The 16,951-nt window shown below is 33.8% G+C and overlaps 2 protein-coding genes across 5 annotated transcripts in view; one reads left to right on the plus strand and one right to left on the minus strand.

Annotated features, from left to right (window-relative positions):
- The window catches only part of LOC138307513 (cadherin-89D-like), a 30,628-nt gene extending 27,343 nt beyond the window's left edge, over window positions 1–3,285 (plus strand). The window contains 4 exon segments of the mRNA XM_069248302.1: window positions 478–753; window positions 1,107–1,602; window positions 1,923–2,040; window positions 2,603–3,285. Of these exon segments, the coding sequence (XP_069104403.1) occupies window positions 478–753; window positions 1,107–1,602; window positions 1,923–1,985 (835 nt within the window). The 3' untranslated portion in view covers window positions 1,986–2,040; window positions 2,603–3,285.
- Window positions 3,286–8,701: 5,416 nt separating this feature from the next.
- Window positions 8,702–16,951, minus strand: part of LOC138307511 (protocadherin-15-like) — a 76,338-nt gene continuing 68,088 nt past the window's right edge. For all 4 annotated transcript variants that reach the window (XM_069248299.1, XM_069248301.1, XM_069248298.1 and 1 more), the window contains 7 exons: window positions 16,823–16,881; window positions 16,332–16,419; window positions 15,808–15,930; window positions 15,146–15,201; window positions 13,232–13,519; window positions 11,784–12,282; window positions 8,702–11,441 (listed from right to left, as the gene is read on the minus strand). In XM_069248299.1, coding sequence (XP_069104400.1) covers window positions 11,379–11,441; window positions 11,784–12,282; window positions 13,232–13,519; window positions 15,146–15,201; window positions 15,808–15,930; window positions 16,332–16,419; window positions 16,823–16,881 — 1,176 coding nt within the window. In that variant the 3' untranslated portion in view covers window positions 8,702–11,378. The remainder of the gene's footprint in view (window positions 11,442–11,783; window positions 12,283–13,231; window positions 13,520–15,145; window positions 15,202–15,807; window positions 15,931–16,331; window positions 16,420–16,822; window positions 16,882–16,951) is intronic.

Raw genomic sequence — 16,951 nt, forward strand, 5'->3', positions numbered from 1 at the left:
GTGTTGTTTTATAATTATATATAGAAATTAAAAAAAAAAAAAAAAAATTGAAAAAAAACAACAACATCAATTTCATTACAGGAGAGTTGCAATTATTAAAACATATGTCCATTTTATGAGCAATGAGCCCCACCTCAACAAACAATATTTGTCAATATACATTGCACATGATTGTTCGAATATTATCTCAGCGAGTTTTTGTTCCTAATGTATATATATGATATTTTTACAAGTATTTTGACAATTTACAGTGAAATAAAGGCTTTGTAGTTGCAACCAAATAAATAAACAAAACTACATTTTGTCCCCACAATTGTTCGGGAAGCAGTAATACATTGTGAGTAAATGGCCGGTTCCTTTTCCTACTTTTATCTTGCCAGTGTGTTCCGTAGCTCCACCTAAAAACAACATGTGCTATTTATATCTAAATTGATTATATTGTTCAAAACATGCTGCCATTTTTTTATTTTACTTTAGATTATTTGCCATCAACTCGGTGGGGGATATCACCATCACTGCCGCGCCAAGTGAGCTTGGAAAAGATAGTTATCTATTAGTAGTGAATGTCGATGATGACGGTGTCCCAAAGAGATCAACAATTGCCTTGGTAACAGTCAAATTTGCACGTCACATGCTTGCGTCACAGGGCTTGTTAGCGATTGGAGGGACCGACCTTTTGGCTGTTATTTTTGGTGCCGTGTCAGCAGTTTTGTTAATCATCGTCGTCATCCTCCTCGTCCACATTATCCGATGGTGAGTGCAAACCATACTGTGTAATGACTTGATGTATTTAAGCGCAGTTGCACAGTATCACAAATATATATATATATATATATACACCATGTATATAACTCAGTCACCATCTGCTGTTGTCTTGAAGATTTGATGGAAAACTTAGTACTTCCTCGTGATGTTTTGAAAGGTGTCATTACCGTAAAAAGACAATTAATTAGTATCTTAGATATTTATCTCCTTATTGATAACCAATATATGTGTAATCCGTATATTTATTCTGATCTGCGTAATGACTTGGGATAATCTCATGTAAGATTTGTTTTACTGAAATGACTTGGGATAATCTCATGTAAGATTTGTTTTACTGACAGGAAAATGGCGTACACGAATAAAAAGCTAACTAAAGTCAGACAGCAAAACGAAAAAGACCCAAAGGGACTGACATACAAGTCTGGGAAACCGCCTTCAGATTTGGATAATAATGAAATAAAACCAAATGGTGATATCAAGAAGATACCAAATAAAGACATCCCAACGAATATTCGAGAAAATCCATTATCGGAAGACAAGCTGCATTACGGCTTCACAAACATTTCCAAAGAAGGAAATGATGATCTTCGAATAAACACAACAGTTATTCCGTATGGAAATTCCTTCAATAACTACGAGGAACGACGCGCCTATCAGAATGATGTACTAAAAACGTTCCATGTCCCTGACGGGAGCAGCAGTGGCGAGAGTAGCGACAGTACAGGGGACAGTCACAGGGGCCTGATGAAAGTCCGACCATCTCATTCCACCACCAACTGTAGGACTAACAACCTCTCGTGGGGAGGTATTGACAGAAGTAATTCTTACCACTGGGAGGTATCCAAATTTATTTTTGTCTCAAATCTTTAATGTCAAAGTTCTTAATTGACTCTGAAAGTGATTTTTCCGACCTGACGTAATTATACCAATCCCCCCCCCCCTTAGAATTTCAATGTCAATTTTCAATTTTGAATCTTAGATAGCTAATCTTTTCTGATTTGAAATGATATATACTATTTATTTAGTTCTTCATTTTGTGCTTGATACCAATTTTTAAATTGTGATATCAAAATTTGTTACTTTAGATAATTTTTAAGTATCAACAATTGTATGAACCTTTGTAATGTGGTATTCGTTTATGTATATATTTTCAACAGGAAAACCTGCCACAAGACATGAGGAAGTCTTTAAGAAAACCGAAGATTGCAGTTTATTTTTGATGTTTAAAGAAAAAAAAATAAAACGGGGGATAAAGCAAATTGAAATTAAAAAATAGTAAGTAAGCACATTATTTCGTAAAGTCGTTGAACAATTAAATCTTTACAAGTTGATATTTATATTCTTTGAACATTTTATAACTACAAGGTGAACTGAACATTTTCAATTTTATATACATTATGGTAAACGAAGAAATATATAACTGTCCTAGACTTGCTCAAATAGAAGGCGAATGCTTGGACCTTACTACCTGTGTATGTTGTGTGTGTAATGTATCTAATCAGTTTACGAGGTTTTGCAAATCCCTTTAAATTATGCTTTTGAAAATTATCTTAATATGCTCTTTTACATGTTTACAGAAATGCAGAAAAGTTCTTTTAAGATAAACTTAATGAAATGGAACAAACCTGTTTAAAATAAGTTATCCAAAATAATTAACCCATTTTAACTTCATATACAATTTAGCTTTAATAATAATGCTGGAAAAGTCACTATAATAGAAGTAATGATTGTTCTAACAATATAATTTATCTTAAAAATAATAATTTCATAAAACACAACAAACAGGAACTACATGTAGTTTTGATATCAAAATTATTTTTTTCTTAATCTTTTCTAGGTAGCGCTTTCGGTGTAAAGCGGCAGTTCTTCCACCCCCAGATGATTTGATATCCTGAAAATTGAGATTGAGCATTTCGTCGTTTGCAATTGTGTTATTTGTTATCAGGGAACCTAGGTGTTCTCATACTCCAGTATCGATATACACCTGACAGAGAAGCACATGATAGATTACAGTGACTGGTGTAACAGTTATATATATAAGTGCTAAATATACTCCGAAAGTGCAAATCTATCAACTTTCTACTTTATATAACCTTTCTGGGGATGGATATATATTCTAGATTGTGATTGGAATTGTGATTTACCTGATACATTATAATTGATATATACCGAGTGACACAACAATAGCTACAGCCATGTACTCTTCAATGGTCTTTAACTTTGGATTCTGACCGAGAACTTATATCTTGCTTACCTGCTGACATGCAAACAACTCGTTTTCTGTAAACTATATGATTGATTAAAGCTACACACATCCATCTGGTGACAATGGAATTTAACTGATCCGTGTATTGTTCGATAGCGATCACTGTTATTTGTTACATTTGCAGTGGTGGTGTAACTTAACTTGCTTCATTGGAGGCGCATTGTTTTACTTGTAACCTGTTGTATTGATGCTTGGCAATTTAAAATGCTTAATTATGCATTTAGTTAGAACTTCAAAGGCAGCATTTTCAAATAATAAATTATGAATACAAAATTCCTGTTTTTGTCTTATTTGTGCCGTCCTCATGATTATGTATTAGCATAATTTTATATAATCAAATACTTATTTAGATGTGTGGTATAGACATAACATCCTTGCATGCCTAACGATATTTACGATTCCATCAAAGTACACACAAGCTCACAAATAAAAAAATGAATGTGACGGCAATGGATCAGAACGAGGAAGCTTAGTTATACTTTTCAATTTATTTCAAATAATGTAAATGTAAAACCTATATCGCGTTCTCACACAATGAAGACGATATTATTTAGATACATAAATATAACCATTCAATAAATAAGAAGCATCAAGGAAACGATGACGATAGAAAGCACACTTTACGAACTAATATATAGAGATTGAACGGTGTATTGATTGCGTTAAAGGTGGTATGAACGCAATGGGATACAGACATATTCAATGTAGCGCGTTAGCGCTACATGTACATGTAGAATATGTCTGTATCCCATTGCGTTCATACCACCTTTAACGCAATCAAAACACTGTTCTATCTTTATATTTACATAAATAAGTCTACTTTACGTCAAATTTACAACGGTGATGATTGCTTAGTTGGGTAACTACGGTAGTCACGATGACCGAGGATCGATATAGTTCCGATTGTTGAATGTTATAGCTGCAAATGCAGTTTGGTTTGAAATATAACAATAACACCTTTCAATTATTTTTAAAATATTTTTTTTCAATTAGATAATATATTAATAATGTCCATTTCGAATGAAAATTGAGATAACCGAGTCGGAATGACTACCGGTACTGTATCGTTGTCAGGGTAGTGATGCGGTCTGAAGTGGAGCGAACCGCCATATTTGATTTTTAACCGAGGAAAGTTACTGTGATATAGCCTATTGATGGTATGACCGTGAGCTGCTGAATGTTTGTCATGTATGTATCGGTCTGCGAACGCGATATAGACTAAATTCTTTATAGTCATGACTTTTATTTTGTTGTACGAGGATAAACAAGTGTTTGAGTGTGTGTAGGCCTATTTTGAATGCAAAGACGGGGGTAAAGCTGATGATATTGTTTCGGATAGGCTTCCTGTAATGTTTTTTTTCTTCTGGAAACCTGTATATGATCTGTTAACCTATTGTTCGCTTAGACACTCCAAGAATTGTTCACCGACAATAAGATGTTCTGTATATTTAGGTGAGATTAGTGACCGTACACACATGTACTACTGAAGTAACTATGGAATTCCCCGAACCTATCCCGATGAAAGCCCTCCGGTTGTAGCCCCGACCAGCGAATCATTTTTTGTTTATTATCGTTACAATACTAATCTAATTATCGTTACAATACTAATCTAATAAAAAAAATCTTTATTGTTAATTTGAAATCCGTTAAATTATGACGTAAAATCTTATCGAAGCGTGAAGTAGAAGCAGTCCGAACCTGCACTGCTTTTGTATTCATACGTCATTGCGATTACGTTAATTTGAACGCAACTCCCCTCCCAATGACTATATAGGGGGCATATGTAAATATATGCTTATGAAGACACAAAAAAATATCATCAGCAAAGGAACAATGTATTGTTTAGAATCCGTTTGCTATCCAATCAATCATTTGTTTGAAATTAAGAGATCATGGTTTTATTAATGCTAATTTTGCAGTGTTTGTTTTCGTTGCCATCCGAAATGTATATAAAGCAAGTACCCAAAAGATTGCAATCTTTAACAGATTTAATATTTATACATATGAATGTACATGTATCTATATATTTCCATTCTACTTGCAGTTTTCCGTTTGTTCTATGTTAAACCCGATGGACAATATCAGACAATGAACTCAAATATCACCTATGAACTCAAATCTGGTCAAGGGTAAGAATATTTAACGTTTCCGTCGAGTCACTGACAATGCAAACCAGGTATACTTACGTCTATACATAACGGTCAAATAATTTAAAAAAAGTGGTTTTTGAAATCCAATATATATTATTGTGTTGACAAAATGATATGTATTGAAAAATAATATCACCTAGTATCTATTTGTTCGCTTTTTTCAAACCGTTTCGTGCTGAACTGTATTTAGAAGCTGATGTTATTGCTGTTCCGTTTATTGAACTTGGTGACGTCAACATTGGCGCAAGCGGCCAATGCAAAAGACTTACGTGTGTAGTTTTGAAATTGAATGATCGTAATGGAAATAAAAGTAAATAAACTGGTACCAGATTGGACACAAAGTTGACATGAAGCCTATCCGGAAAAAAGATAAATAGAATGGCGCCGTTAGCGCACGTATATCTTTTGATATACATGTACAAATATTTCTTTTGAATTGGGCTTCATATCAACTGTATGTCCAATCTAGTAACAGTTTATTGCTAAATAAAGCCATTATACTAATAATATCAGAAATGTACTTTATATTTTAAATTTAACAATTTAATCACTAATAAATAACCTTGTATATTTGACGGAATTTGGGCCAAAACGAGTACAAATCATACATATTCCTTTTTGTAAAACTGAACATCGTTTATTTGTAATGGCTACGCTATCACTGTACCCATTGACAAACTTGGAATGTATACCACAAAAAACACAAAAAACAACTTTAGTACCACATTTATATATAGAGGATCTTACATGAGGGACTGTGTGATATGAAATTTATCAAACGAGTTCAATCATTGGATATGCAGGCTCGTGGAATATCAGTTTTTTAACGAGTTCGATAAATTTCATATCACATAGTCACAAGTTTTAGATTCTTTTTATCACATAACTTTTATTAATAGAAATATATTAAGTAAAACTTTAAATTTCGTCTCTATATAACACAGTACAAATCCGGCTCGGATGTAACGTTTCCTTCCACTGAAACAACCATGCGACGTCATACAGATTTTATCAAATTAATATGTGACGTAATTCATATGTAATAGTGTTATTAGACATGTGTCTGGCGATATTTATGAAATGGCCGTATGACATGGCTGGACGTGCCAGTTATGTGATAAATAACCTTAGGATGAAAGGTCCCTGTCTTTGTAACAAAGTAAATGAAGCTAACTTCAGCACAAGAAAATTATCGAATATACAATAAAATAATACTTTCGCTTAGGTCGTCATCTGTAACGTTAAAAGAAATGTTTAAAGTATTTGGATACATGTTTTTGTTATTAATACATAATGGGTTCATAACATACATTAACCTGAAAATATATATTTACGAACTCGAACTTTTTGAGACAGCGGATTTTGACTTATTGAGAATTTTTTTGTCTTTAGCCAAATAAATTTGTTAAAACTTAATGGGTTTCTAAGTTTAAATATGATATTCTATGATCACCTACGAATTATGCGGGCGACAGTTCCCCTGACATTTGTTTTATGATATCCAATATATAACTACTGGTGATGCGTTGGAGTTGTTACGTTTTATTGAATACAATAACCTTGGCTGAATAGCAAAGTCAAACGCCCACAGAAGGAGAACGGTGGACGATATGACGCCAAAATTCTCTTGTCAAAGATTTTCATATAAAAACTGTGTAGTTTTAAACTCTCCATGCCGCGAATACACAACAATAGAACAAAACTATGGTCATATAGTTCTTTTTGAAATAGCTCTCTTTAAAGCAGTACCGTCGAAGATATCAAAGCGTCAGACGCTTTGTTTTTTAATGTACAATGTCATTTAATATATTAAAGCGTCAAACGCTTCGTTTTTCGAATATCTAAAGATATTTAATTCATTAAATTGTCAAACGCGACGAATTCTATTTGGAAATCTGTGTGATATTTTAACGGGAAGAGTTGATTGAATTATGTATGAAATCAATAAAATATCATGACATGATCAGTGTATCTATCGTTAGTTCAACTTTTACATCGGATTCCATACTTTTAAGACATTAAATTTCATATTTCTGAGATATGATTCCAGTAGCCTCTATTAATTAACCTTTTAAACCATAGCATTACAGACATATATGGTATGCTTGTATTAACGTTATTTAAGTGTTCGATATTTTCTGTGTCTTTTTTACATTTGTAATACACTCAGAGGTGGATTTCTATTTTTGAACGGAATGATACACGTATATAAGAAGACTGTTTCCAATATTCACCCATTGACGTCTGCCTCGGTGACCAAGGAATCCTCCTGAAATCAGAAGTCTCCTTCTTCTCTGACTATGTAAAACATGTCCAGTTTGCTATAAGTTGATTTTTGTTGAACCGGTTAATCAGTTATTATTTAGTCATGCGTTTCAGTGATTTTAACTCATTTTATTCGAATACATATACACAACAAATTCCATGGCATTTTTGTTTTAGATCTGTTTATTAAAAAGAAATATTCATATAAAATCTAAAATTGATCTGTAATATCATTCTATATATTCGCATACGGAATGTTTCGATGATGTGGAATGACAGCGATGATGACGATAATAACATACAAATGGCAATGATATACACGTAGACTGGGTAAACATAGTGTAAACCAGCTTGTTTTCGCGGCGATCGAATTTCGAGTTTTCTTACCTAACTACTTTTTCGAAGCGATTTAGAGTACTATGATTCTACTGCATATTTGTTCAAACCATTATCAGTCGCAAATTAAGCGAAATTCAATTGCACGCTAAAACAAGTTGGTAAAGAGGAACTCATGTCATTTAAAGTGTTAAACTGTAACAATACAATGATGTTTTAACCAAGTGACAATGATATGAAATCAGATTGTTAAACGTAATGATAGGCGATAGTATCATCTAACCATTCTTGTACAAACTGTGTAAATCTATCTAACTACGATTCTTTATCACATATTACATTCATTTTACACGATGCATTATTATCCAACACCATGTAAGATAACAGACGCTACGTACTGCTAACGTGCGTGTTTAGCGGCATTTTAATTGTAGCGTTATTTTGGCAGTGAATGAACTTTTATAATATGCAATGATATGGAATTTCCAAATTGCATTAAAAAACGCTCAATTAAGAATAAGAATCCTCCATTTTGCTGATCAATGCGACTGATATCGCTTAGATACTAAATCATATTTAATATGACAGATATAATGTGAATTTAAAAAGATATGAAAAATATGACAATAATCATAGCGTTGTTAAATATGCCATAATTTTTAATTCTCATACAAATAACTTTTGAATAAATTTGCATGGTCCCTGAATTAAACACGATGGTATAACTTAAAAAGATAATACTTGATTAACAACCAGAAATGTTTTGTACGATGCACGCAACAGTAATTACGAGAAACAAACTATCTTGCGTAAGTTTGGCAAACAATTAATTTTCATATTGCATTAATAAACTTTTAATATGCTCAATTATCGTAAGGATATGAACATGAAGAATATTCGTTGTTGTGACTGAATTGTCTTTCTATCTAATACCTACTTATAACGATAATATCACAACCTACGCACGATATTAAATCAATGCATATACTCAAAGCTAAGGCGTTAGCAAGATTGAGTTCAGATAGACTTGTCAAAATCTTTGTACATGAAAGGTACTAAGCAGAGATATGTTGTCAGTCCATAAATTTCTCCTTTACTTGGTTGAGAAACTGATACCTAAGGGCGCAGAAAATTAAAAACTTCGTTATGTCAAAATATGGTCGTAAACATATGTTGATGGATGCATAACTAGCGTAGGCGCAAGTATTTTTAATTTCCCTCCATCTTGAATTTCTTTAAACTTACTAATTGAAAATTAAAACTTACTCTTCATAATTATTTTGAAATAGGGCATTACGTTTGTAGTTATAATTTTGAGAAATTAAAATAAAACAATAGAAGTACTAAGCATCAGTACTAGTCAAGATTTTGTTGGCAATCGTATTGTATCTGTCAAATAAAAGCTAAGTCTTTTTTTTCGAGTTGGATGACATATTGATACAGCGATAACTTTATAGGCATTTGATATGATTAAGTATTACGACGTTCCCACTCAGACCATCGTGTGCGGATATTGATTGATGTCGTTTGTGTTTCAAAGCATTCGATAACTGTTTTTGCCTTTCTATGATAAATATATATTATTTCAAATTATATTGTAAAAAGTAACTTACCATATTCTCCCCGAAATGTTAGATGCGATTGTTTAATATTACTGGATATTCTTTAATACCTACGGATGTAATACTGGCTGGTCTAGGGTAATACACTCATGCCGCCTGAGGCTTTATTGCATGGCTACCCATGCAATAAAGCCCCGTGACGTCAAGGCGTCAACATAATTTCTATTTTCACAAACTTGTCTGGTTTTACTATAAAAGATGCAAACAACGGATTTTTTGCTGAAAATATCACGTAACTTATTGCCTTTAAGCCGTGAATTTCTTCGAATGTATTTCAAAATGGCGGGATATTATAGTAGTAAAATTGCAATAAAACATCAAGGTATGAAAGAAAAATACTCTTTCATAAGTTGATATAAAGGATAGGGATATTCTACCCTCGGGATCACAAAATGTTGCAAAACCCTCGACAAGCCTTGGGTTTTACTACATTTTCTGGCCTTCAGGTAGAATAACCCCACCCTTCATATCCACATATGAAAGAGTCTTATATAATTATACCTGTTAGTTGGATATTGATAGCTTCAATAGGACTGTATTATATATATTACCACAGAGTATATGTAGTTTACAGTACTATTAAATAAACTATATTCTTAACCCAAAACCAATAGTTTCAGTCAATACTATATACAAGATGATATCTTGGTCGGGCAGAAATGGAAGTGATGCAGTATGAATATGGATGCGAATACCAGCAGTTTCCGTGAGGACTACTCTACAATGGTACAAGGACTATTAGATGATTATCAGGTTGCTGCATTTGCATAGTAAGCTCTACATCGTGCGTTTACACACACAGTGGCAAACATCTAAGGAAATGTTTGGGTATACGCCAGTTAATCAATCACCAGCACCCAGCGTCCCAATACGCACAGAACATCAAATGATGAATAATTTGGCATTCGTTTAGTTCGTTACATTCGTAGGCCAACAGTACTAAGCTACTACAGGTAATCTTTGCTTTCTTCCACAATGACTCCCATACTAGACATGCAGAATTACTGGCGCTGAAGAAGGTGCAGTAACTAATTCAGTCACTATTATCACTTCATCAAAGCAATTCTATAGCCAAAACAGCCGCATTAGATAGTTATTTTCGTACGAAATGAATGTTAATGCGTCTGGTGAAATCTAAATCAGAATCAAATTTCGCTTAGCTCACCAAAACAAAATGAATAATTATTTGACGTCGACCGAGCCTAAACGCAGGGCATAGTTGACATTCATGTACATAACTTTCAAAGTTTATACATCTGTTTACCTGAACACATGGACACCGCAATAATATGATTATGATATGACCTTCTCTACAAAACAAGGTTCGATGTACGATACTCCCCGAAAGATAATTCAGTCATCTTGCTGTACTTGCTTCTGTTAAATCAATGTCTTGATTGCTTTCAAATCACATACACTTGATGATTCAAAATCCCGGTACCAATAGCAAGGTGATATATCATGTCAAACTAAACATTCACGATAATTTGCTTTGCTAATCACTAACATTCGGAGTATTAATACCAGTACCTGACTTGCTAATTCAACGTCGTGCGCTCTGTAGAAAATTAATTGATACGAAAATACTTCATGTAATCAGCAGTCAGTCCAACGCAGCTCATCCGCTGTATATAGATATTTTATAGGAGATATCCCAATAAATCAAAGTCTTGTAGAACACCGTAAGTGCTCTATCATGAAATAAGTTTTCACAAGATTTAGTTAAGCATAGTTCGTTTCACATAAAATAGGTTATCATTCGTGGATATGCGATCCTTCGAAGGATTTCACTGTACACATATTTTTAAGCGTGTGCTTTATCACAAGACCAGTCCGAGTTCTGGTAGAGCACATACATTAATGGGCGGATATTTCCCCGGAGTTCCATCCTCAGACTCAAACAATATGCAGGAAACAATGGACAGATTTATATTGCACAAATAAACAGCACCAACACGTCTTTCTGTATTTATATCAGAAATACACTGTAATTTCTGGTTTATCTTTAGATTTCCTCATTTCCTTTGGAAGAGTTTCCTATAATCACAGAAAAATGGAAATATAAAATTTGTGGGGATTTGGTTCAATGACATACTCAACAGTTGATGCACCAATAGAAAATGTATAGTAGCTTTCGAATATCTGACCAGCTAACTGGTTGCAGCAAAATAAAATTAGATGCAACATACGAGAAGAGAATTCAACATCCAACGGTGCATCACTTCGATATGTAGACCAACATTTTACAAAACCTATATATGATTACGAATAGGCAAACAAAATTAAAAACGAACAATTAGGTACCAAATAGCAGGTGATAGCTTTTATCATATTAATATTGCCAGTTCTTTGCTAAAACTACTGTTTTGCATGACCTACCTCCGAGCTTCCTCGGTCGTTGCTGTCACCCCATGAAAGTTTCTTGCCTCGTGATTGAGATGAAGAAGACTTGTGTGGCCTGATTTTCATTAGTCCTCTGTTGCTATCACCAGTACTATCACTGTTACTGCTCTCGCCACTACTGCTGCCCTCCGGCACGTGGAATGTCTTCAGCATCCCGTTCTGGAATGTGTGGCGATCTTCATAATTGTGGAATGAATTTCCATACGGAATCACGGCAGTATCCAGTTGAATTTCACCACTGCCATCATTGGAATTATTTGAAAATCCATAATTCATTCTATCGTCGACTAATGGATTATTTTGAATTGTTGTTGCACCATCAATATCGGACGTTTCTTCAAGGTCGCCGTCGAATTTCATATCCAATTCAACTGGATCAGGGGAGGGGTCACCTGCCTTGTAGGTCAATCCTTTGGGGTCAAGGCCGTCCTGTAATCTTGCCTTTGTCAACTGCTCGTCAGTGTACGATACTCTTCTGTATTTGAAAATAAAAATGTGTCTACATAAGCAAACCACCTTAGGGCGAACTGTTTTAGCTAAACGTAGCACGAAACATTACTTTTGTACATTGATTTGATGTTTTAATTCCTACTGTTGAACACATTAGTTAATAATTTATAAATGAAATACCTATATGAATGGCAGGCATTCTGACCCCTGTTGATCTCCAGAGTCTTATCATGACCTTAACTTCTATTTTACAATGATAAAACTCCAATTTATTCCAGATCCCCCTTAGATAGCAAATGTGACCCTGACCTTCATTGACAATCATAAAAAACCAAATAATTCTAAATATGATTAGCATTCAAACTATAATATATGTTTATGATCAATCAATACGTATATTTTCTATAAATATCAAAAATGACCTAGACTTTGACACTGCTTTAACTACCCTTTAACCCTTGTAACAAATGCATGTCTGTAGTTTTTATGAGATATATCTTATTAAACCTACTAATATAATATCAATAACACACAAACCATTGATGGTAACCATTTTCTTATTTATAGTTACAGTAATCTCTGTCACATGCTTAAATATCATGTTCTATTATCATATCCACAATCATTGTATGGCGTTTCAACGATATCCTTCGGTTATTGTTATCGTTTGGCAATCAGCACTCGGACACAGATAAAGACACACGGACAGACAGAGATTAACTCTAATTGTTTCACCTGGTTTCACTGGCACGATACTAAAAGGAAGTATCAGAATTTCACAAATACATTTTGCTAGTGTAACATAGCAACATCTGTATCAAGTGATTTATGCCAATCAACGTTGTTACGTAATATTGAGGAAACTGTCGCTTGACTACTTTATGTTACAATATATATCCAGCCTTCCGCAACCATGGGGCGAATTACAAGAGCTTATTTTTCATACTTAATTTACTGTATGAGATCAAACTTACCTCCGGATAATATATACGATGAGGATGACGATAATTACAAAGAGGACGGCCGCCACAGCGCCCATTATAATAGCCAGCAGGTCATTTCCTCTGTCAGTCATTTCGTTTTGATTGTCAACCACACCAACACCATCAAGAGGCGGGAAATTCACGGTTACCAAGGCAACCGTTGAGCGAGGCGGGATACCGTCGTCAGAGACATTGACCACTAAGAGGTACCTGCGGTCTAATAGCTCTTCAGGTGACGCCGTAATGCTGATGTCCCCCTCAGAATTTATAGTGAACAAACTGTAGATATATAAAGGCTTTCGTCACAATAAAGTTTTAATTTATGTAAATTTGGAATGAGTAATCAATGTATGATAGTTGAGTCAGCAGTAATATACACACTCTACAATCGTGTTAACTATAAATATACCTTCACATACGCTGATTCAAATATTGTTACGATAAATGTAGCCTCATTGCATTTACATTCTGCCGGAGCACACGTGGCGTCGACGACCCTCAACTAAACACCTATTGTAAGAAATGCTACGCTGTTTTAAACTTTGAAATACCATATCGAATGCTACCTGTTAGAAAAACGACGGGTAAATATTTCATACCCCATTTAAACTACGTGTACAAGGAACATTAAAAATGAAGTTTATGTTTTGGTTTCAGATAATCTAATTTATGACTGGTCATTACAACATATTTAGCTCTAAGTTTGAGTTAAACTATCTGGAATGTCTTAACACATCATAAACTTGTGTGAGTGCGTTGCTTCATAAAATGACTTTATCTATCAATTAATTAAACAATACACATTTACCTGACAGCTACGATAGTTTGCAGCATTAATGATCAAGACTAAGTTTCTATCAAGCTCCATTATATGCAAATAAACGTTATTCAGGGACACGGTCATTTTACTTTGTGCCTTTAATACATGCGATAGGTAATGTGGCTCATAAATGAAGTGAATCAAGGGGAACGCTACGTAGGTCGGCAGGTGAGTGTTCTCTGGGTTATAAACAAAGGCGCGTGGTCTGTAATGAGACCACTTAATGCGAGTTGTTTTCACAGTCCACAATGTTGAATAACATCAAAATGTCATGTAAGTTTTTATAATTGTATTAACGCAAATAAAAACATCTTGAACCGGTTAGAGCATTAATTAATTACCATAATCGGTATATAACAATATACGGAAAAACAATTATATCTAAAATATTTTAGAGCAACAGTACTGGTGTGAAAGTTACTAAAATAAGATCACCTTAATTTTTTTACGTTTACAGTAACATATGTTACTTCATATACCATTACTGAAGGTTTTTACACATCAATAAGTAAATAATTTAACGAATCTCAAGCGTCTGCATATAAACTAACCAAACCTTGCACGATCGTTATATTATAATATATACTTTTTGTTCTTTGATAGTTTTGAATAATATAGCCACATAGGTTAATTGTAACACAAACAAACACTTTAAGAGAATGTTCCACTTTTCCGGCCTCAAGTAAACCCATGACGAAATCAACGTCTCAGAAAAAGAAACTCAAAATAATGATATACCAACACCAATATACAAATAATGATATGAACCAAAAATACAACACGAAAATACGACTGTTCATATGAAATACTTTACCGCATTGAAAGTGTAAACATTTTCCTTTATGTTTCGGGCATCCCTGATCTTAAAACCATTTGTCCCATAGCAGAATATTATATTATATTGATAGCAGAATATTCCGCTTTATACTACTTCTTTCGATTTCTCTTCGGTGGCTTGAGGTAGTTTTTAATCTTCGCCACGTATTATGCACATGTTGCAGTGTCAATAGTAATATTCCGGTAATTCTGAAGAAATAGTGACAATAGCATATTAGTATAAACAAAACAAAAACAACAATACTTACGAAGTGAAAGTTTTCAGTTGGTATTGCAACCGTGTGTTGGCATCCCTGTCTGACCCCTAAAGTAAAGAGAAAAGCACGATAGTTGTAAGACATTAAATGACCAAATTCGATATGCATGACCTTTAACTTACATTAAAGACTTTGTGTAAACATAGCTTGATACATTAACATATGCTAATAAGGAGGAAATTAATATCTATAGTCTACACTGGCTAGTGACCACACCAGTGTGTATACAAATGTTCCCGCTAACTTAATTGTATACCATATAAAACATACAGGTGAATATTTTTGCATAGGTCAATAAGATTTAGTTTTTGCATATTTCATTATTTTTGTGTCGTATATATTACTTATCATTATATCATATTTGCATCTATTCAAATGAAAGTTTGGTCGCGATTGAGGACACCTGCGATACTCTAAGGACTACTATCACTGCCATTTTATACATCCCTGAATTATTTCATGGAAACAATGAACGTATATCAATGGAAGAAAGCCTAATTAAATGGTCAAACTACAAATATCATCTGTTGTCACACAAAGAGTCTTCCGTTTTGCTATCCCATAACGACAGTTATAGTAACACGGATTGCGGATGAATTCAATTTGTAGTGTTATAAGATGTCAATGAATCATGTTTATATTTTGATTCATACCTCTATAAATGTTATAATCGCTCCCTGGACTCGCTCCGTTTGTATCGAATATTCATCATTTTTCAGTTCTGGTGTGTTGTCATTGACGTTCTCAACTCTAATATGAATGGACGTAGACGCCACCTAGACATAAAAATATATAATTTATACACAAAGTGTCAATAGATATAAATAGCGTGAATATTTCAGTAATACCATACCCCAACCAAGAATTCGTTTCTCAAAAACAAAGTTAAAAAAGTATAAAGTAAACCCAACACATTAGTTTAGTGGCGGAGTATAAGTAAACACCACTCATGTCTTTGAATATTTCACAACGTGTATTCTTGGTTTGAGAAGGCCATCTTCTGTATGAAGTTATTTGCATTACATTGATTTTTTTTGCCAAAAGCCACCTACGTAGACTTGTTTTGTAATTCCAATTATATTCAAACTTTTTTACAATGAATTACACAACAACACCAATCACACCTTTACGAAATTATTCTATTATTCAATTTGCTTTACATTACATCGATACTTACATTAATACCATCAGACACCTGAAGAGTAAACCGATATTCCTTATCGGGGCCGTCATAATCTAGTGGTTTTACTAGAAATATGTTTCCCCTGAAAAAAATATGTCGATAACATTTCTATGAAATTTTCAGTTACAGTTTGACAAACATATGACAATTAAATACAGCCCCCTGTTCATCAGGAGTTTTCGCTACGGTAAACATCGGTAGAGACGAATATTAAGATAAAAACTTGATGCTCAATAACTGCATGTAATAAGTATGGTAGTAACTATACGGCATGCATACTGGTTGAAAGAATTTTATGGCAATCTGTTGTCCCCACTATAGTAAGGTGTTTTTTCATTGTGAATTCCACAAACGACAACATTTTCCTGGACTGCTCCGATTCTTGATAGTTATTTCCTAATTTGTGTTACGTTGGATGCATACTCAATGTATTTTGCGATGTATTTCTTGTGTCATATGTAATGTACACAAACACGTGTAATCACCTTTGATCTACGGCGAACTCCAGTATACTCTCCATAATAGTGTAACTTAGTGTAGTTACCTGAAACAAACATACAGATGATCACGATTCTTATTCAAATTATTTTACATTTGATATATCATATGTGTTG

Source organism: Argopecten irradians, chromosome 14 (assembly GCF_041381155.1).
Source record: "Argopecten irradians isolate NY chromosome 14, Ai_NY, whole genome shotgun sequence".
Lineage (NCBI taxonomy): Eukaryota > Metazoa > Mollusca > Bivalvia > Pectinida > Pectinidae > Argopecten > Argopecten irradians.